The sequence below is a fragment of the Centruroides sculpturatus genome, unplaced genomic scaffold (genome assembly GCF_000671375.1).
Source record: "Centruroides sculpturatus isolate CEXI.00-Female unplaced genomic scaffold, Cexi_2.0 scaffold209, whole genome shotgun sequence".
NCBI lineage: Eukaryota > Metazoa > Arthropoda > Arachnida > Scorpiones > Buthidae > Centruroides > Centruroides sculpturatus.
In genome coordinates, this window is record NW_019384446.1 from 428,938 (window position 1) to 434,937 (window position 6,000).

Here is a 6,000-nt window from a genome sequence, read left to right on the forward strand (position 1 = left end):
AAAAATTGAAAAAATAATGAAGTGAATTATTATAAAAGACAGTCATATGAAAATTAACAAACATTGGAAATAAAACGAATGGAATATTGGAAATAAAACGAATGATAATTTATGATAAATTAAAGATAAATCATAGTATCTGATATTTGAGCTAGATGGTGTGCAAGTAAATTAATTAAAATTAAATAACAGCAGAGAAGTTAGTGTTTTTTATACAAAAAACTTAGGTTGATGTTAGAGCTCTTTCAGTGTATGTATTAAAACACTGAAAAAAAAGGGGGAAAACAAGATATGTTGAGTCCCTTAGGTAAGAGTTTTTAACAAATTATTATAATAGTTTTACAAAAAAGTAAATTGTAGATATTTTTAGAACCAGTTTTATGTATTGGGGGATGGAATAGTCTATGTACATTTTTGAGAAAGTACAAATGAATGTATTTAAGTAGTATGGGTAAGAGATAATGTGAAAAAAAATTGTAATAATTTTTTAAAATAATTGTAAATATATTTTTTCAAAGTTTTTGTAACTTTCTACTGAAGAGGGGGCAGTAGTCNAATATTATTGTAAATTTTTATAATAAGATGGTCAATACTACAATCAGTCATTCTGGTTCTTATTTTAATAATGAAAAGTCCTGCTACCGAGCATGCCCTTTCCGATTTAATTGATGTTAGTGGAATCGTCTTTAATGCATTTAAGAGAAGACAGATGTTATATGCTTTTTTCACTTGTAGCTTGGAAGATTTCGAGTTCGTTTTCGAGAGTGTAGTACTTCTTTTGCTGTCTAGTATTCTTGATTTGTCTACATCGGCTGCTTTAATAGCGGCATCAAGCTGATAGCCCGATAATTCGGCAATTCGTTTGGTTTTAATAATCAGGTTTATGAAGAAAAACTTCATACTTGCAGACATCGTACTCGTTTGAATCCTTGCCCAATTTGCACAACCTGGCGTTAAGCAGTTATCGAATCTACCGGGCATGGTTAAAAATTAAGACAGCATAAGCACAATTGTCCCAGATATTACAAGTTCCGACAAGTAAAGAATTTTCAGAGTCCTGCCACAAATAAGCTACGTGCTGATTATTGACCATTTCTGACGTGCCATAACGAACAAAATTTAAAAAAAAACTAATAATTAGGTTTAAAATTAATAAATACAAATGTTTTCTGACAGTTTGTGAGTTAATTATAATTTCTATTTGCAAAATTTCCTCAACCTTAACACAAAATAAGAAAAAAGTGAATTTTTAAGAAATTTGCGGGATTTCTCGGGATGAGAATAATTTCCTGGGGTTGAAAAAAACAATCGGGATCACGGGATCTCGTTTGAGAAACGCTAATTAATAATAATAATATATTCTGGTATTTTTGAAATCGTGCCAGTAATTTTTAGANTATGAGTGATATAAAACTTGCATCATCTCCAATAATAAACTATATAAAATGTTTTTTCATTCTGTTACGAAGTGTATCAAATAATGATGGTGATTAAAATTTCCACCAACTCAATGATAATACCAGAACAATAAATAATCAGTTTTCTTTTATTTATCTACATTAAAGACATTTTTTTTCAGAACTGGAGATTTACATTTTATTTTTGATTTAAAGGTTAATAAAATACTTTAAATCAATAGGAAGAAGAGGTTACCACTGCATTATTTTCTTTCTTTTTGTAACAGAATTAAATTTTACTGTATTCATCAATATATTTTGAACTTTTAAAGCTGTTGTATACTATATAGATTCAGTTATTTGTTTCCTCTTGGAACACAATCTATTTCATTTGATTTATAACATTTTCATTCATATTTTTATCCAATTATATTTTTTCAGTGTCCTATTCATTCATTTCATTTTTAGCAGATTACTCATACCTACCACAATCTCATTGTCAGTGAAGACTTGAAACCACTTTTTATTTGCATCATTTCACTAACAAGTTATAAGCATCATCACTCTTCAAATCCAGGAATTGATTGAAACATGTAGGTAAATCACTAACTTCTTCATTCTGAACAATTTCTTCTAGGTTTTCCAAATTTGAACAGACTTTATTCTATCCCTTTTTCAGATTGTCAGTTGTCAATAGTTTATAAGCTTTAACTAATATGTAGCTGCAGGGCCCCTTAGATTAAACTTTTTAGAAAAAGCAACAACACTACCTTTGTTCTGTCAAGAGTAAACAGAATTTGTTTCCTGTACATCTGCTTCTTGATCCATGAGTTGAGCTAACTCTGTGGTTCAAATAATTAATTAATATTTAATGAAAATTATCTTACTTGCTACTATTAAAACGAAAATAAAATATTTTCTAAGGAGTAACATTTAAACTTTAAATAGAATCATCTGAATAACAGGATTCAAATCTTATTATGCAGAATTTGGCACACAAAATTTCAATTTTGCATATTTAAATTATGATAATGACAATATATTTATTAATGACTACAAAAATTACCAGAAATCTTTTAAATAAGATTCTTAAAAATCTCTTTCATATATTGATATTTCATATATATTTTAATTGAAATTTATAATCATAAAATATCTATAATTATATACTAAATTGGCAACTTAACTATAATTTGTAATCTGTTATGACAGATTTATATTTACTAGCTTGGTCTGTTTTTTTTTTAATGTTAAAAACATTTAATATTACTGCATTCGTTACACATTAGTCTCATTATTTACTAATTACAATAATTATATAGAATCATAATTTTATTTTAGATTCATTTATATAAGATGTTATTTCATTAATAAAACTTTGTCATTATCATTAAACTCCGATCACAGTATCCATCATAGTCGTTGTTTTTGATTGTTCGGTGAGTGAATCGAAATTTTTTGAGAATTTGATTTCCTACCATAAATTATTTATTTTCATATTAGATTTCTATAGAATCAGATAACGATACAAGCTCTTTCTTTGACACTAAATCATTTTCTCAGATTAGTTTCTGTTCAAACTGTCACATAGCTTTTCATTTATCCAATATTCTCTGTTTTTTCAATGGTGTATATAACCCGGGAAAATAATTTATAGTCAAATAAGTGGTCGAATAACAAAACTACAGCTTGTTTTCTTTATTATATTATATATATTTTAATTACGGTCTGGCTAGATCTACGCTTATTTAAGAGGTATTTCACATTCTTCTAAAAGTTTCTTGTAACCTTGGAGCTTTCTTCAGAACTACAAAATCTATTGCAGTTTTTAATCGAATTATTTTACCACATAGACTCGACTCGACATTAAAAGTCCATCTGAACGAGAGCATTTGAGCGTATTCGGTTTGATTACGAGCGTTGTTCTCCTTTCTAGCGCCGTTAGACCCTTTTACAATTCTGGTTGCTTATAACGGGCGCAATTGAGGTTCGTAGTATTTGTAGTACGGTGGCGCTTATCCTTAAATTAATCAATAGCGAACAAGGGACGACGGGAATTTGGAAATATTCCAAGAACGGAATAAAAATATATTCGAATTTTGGAAGAAACAAGAATTTCCAAGTTACGCGAGTGTCAGACAGATTATTTTCGTTCGACGTGTTTTCCTCTTTTAATTAACTTGTAAGTTATATTTTTTGAAAGGTGAAATGATATCGGCAGCGAACCGTTTAAGAATATTCCTCTTAAGATTAGCGACGATTAAAATTTTTGTCCTGTTGTTCGCCTTTTATATCTAGTTTTTTAAATTCATAAAAAGAATTCTGGTGTATTTTAAATTATTTTTCTGTCATCGTTCAATTGCATAGTCGATTCGTACACGGCTTAACGCGCACCGATATTCGATCGTCCGCTCATTTGATGAAATACTTTTTTGATCATTGTAAAAATTAATTAATCTATGTTGAACTTCTCGACATAATTTTATTCGAATTCACTGTTTTGAATGTGACTAGATAATAGAATATTTGTGGTTTTATTAATTTTGTACGAATACTAAAACCCGTCCTTATGTGCCGATGTAAGTTTTATCAGCAGACACCAGACATTTTTAATTCCGACGAAAACAGTTATTGGGTTTTGTTCATCTGGCGTAACTAATTATTAGTTAAGTCAGACGAGTGCTAGCCATTAAACATTATTTCTCTTTTAATTATTGTCTTCGGGTCAGAGTATATTGAACCGACAAACGAGCGAGAAATATTATAAGACGTCATTCCCGGGAAAACACGACTTAAGGAATATCTCGTCGATCAGTGAAAGAAACGATAAGATTGAGAGAGAAAACGTCTCGTTCGGTCGCTGTAGAACTGGGAACGAATGAAGAGAAAATGTCTTCTTCATGTGTGGAAAATCATAAATATAATGTCAAGACATCGGAAAAAATGTTTCTACCGATTTTTCACATCCTTACTTTATCTTTCAAATTCTATCGTCCGATTTATATAATTCTTTTAGATAAAGAGAGTCACGCTCTTCTGTCCGTCCCTAGTCGAAATGACGAAACAAAAGAATGAGAAATGTAAGGCTGGCTACATTTGTTTGCTACATTTCTTGTTTTTCGCTTTAGCAGATCTATTATAATTTATATATCAGTCAAAAGAGTTTCGTCTTGGTAAATTTATTTATTTATTGTATTTTGTTACGTTAAAAATAATTTCTCTTGATTGATATTTTTTCCAATAATTTGGTGTTATTGGATTGCATTTTGAAAAAATTGTAGACCTATAAATTCCTAATGTCGTACGTCTGTTGTCTGCCCTTCCTTAATCTCGAGAACGGAGTTAGATAGATGAAAGCGGAGACCAGATATGGAAAAATTAGGGACAGGAGACCCCGATTAACTATATACGACTTTTTGGCCTACCTAGGCCCTTGTGCCACAAAACCTCAAATCCAACCGACTTACTATATACGAACTTCTGATGCAAACCGGAAACCAACGCTATTTCAATTCAAACATTTTCCACAAAAAGGAGTTAGATGACCACGACTCTATTGCTAGCAGGAAAAGTATTATGTACTGTACAGTGACAAGACTTTGCTAATTTGGGGTGGAGAGCATATATGTTAAATTAAAAAAAAATGTGATTAAAAATTGCAGCCCGGCATTGTGACCGTGTCACAATAAATAATTGCTCGTATTAATTGTTACAATTGTTAATCGTATTTTCAGTTCATTTCTAATATCTTTATATTTATCTGCCTACAATAAATATATTTTTACGAATTTTTACTGGTATCGGTTTAAAACGCTACTGGCAAAAGAACAGTAGTAATAGAAGAACGTTATTTCTTTTACTATCTTTGATATTACGATAGAGTAATTTCCTCCCTTAACATTTCGGTAAAGGTAGGCTACGTGGTTTATATAAATGTACGAGTATAAACGATCTTACTTTTTCGAAAGTTTACCTTGTAATTAAATATAAATAAAATTATTTAGAAATAAAAGTTAATATTGAAAGTCGCGTAATAATAATTTTTCGGGACTTCGAAAGGGTCTCAAGATATTACTGACGATTTTAAAATTCATTTTGTAGCAGCAACTAGTAGAAGAAGAGAAGCGAAAGAACAGGGAGAACGCGGAAGGCATGTCGAGTAACTCTTCCCCTTCCAACGCCAAAAAGCTTCGCTTCCGCCAGAGTTCGTATTTTAGCGACGAAGAAGAGATCGAAGATAATTAATTTTTGTCGTTTTAAAATTATGTAAATAGAAGCAAGCAAACATTCACCACCTTTGTAAATATAAACATTAAAAAGTAAATAAATAGAAGGACAGAGAAATTATCCCAGTCAGTGTTGTTACGTAACGTAATTAAAAATTATTAATACATTTTTCTGGAATTAAACAACAATAACGGTTTGGCTTTATAATAGTGATAATAACCGAGAAGCACGATAAAAATTTTAATTTAATTTTAATTGGAGATCGGCCACTAATTTAATTCCTTTACGTATAATAAATTGAAAGCGGAAAGAATAATTCTTAAACGCTGCATCGTATTCTCCGCTGTGTAAATTGCAATAGAAATAGAATTATTTC

The 6,000-nt window shown here is 30.1% G+C and overlaps 1 protein-coding gene across 1 annotated transcript in view; it reads left to right on the top strand.

Moving 5' to 3' along the window:
* LOC111620393 (zinc finger CCHC-type and RNA-binding motif-containing protein 1-like) overlaps positions 1 to 5,780 on the top strand; it is a 30,867-nt gene extending 25,087 nt beyond the window's left edge. Inside the window, exon 8 of the mRNA XM_023362307.1 lies at positions 5,499 to 5,780. Within this exon, the coding sequence (XP_023218075.1) occupies positions 5,499 to 5,642 (144 nt within the window). The 3' untranslated portion in view covers positions 5,643 to 5,780. The remainder of the gene's footprint in view (positions 1 to 5,498) is intronic.
* Positions 5,781 to 6,000: the final 220 nt, after the last annotated feature.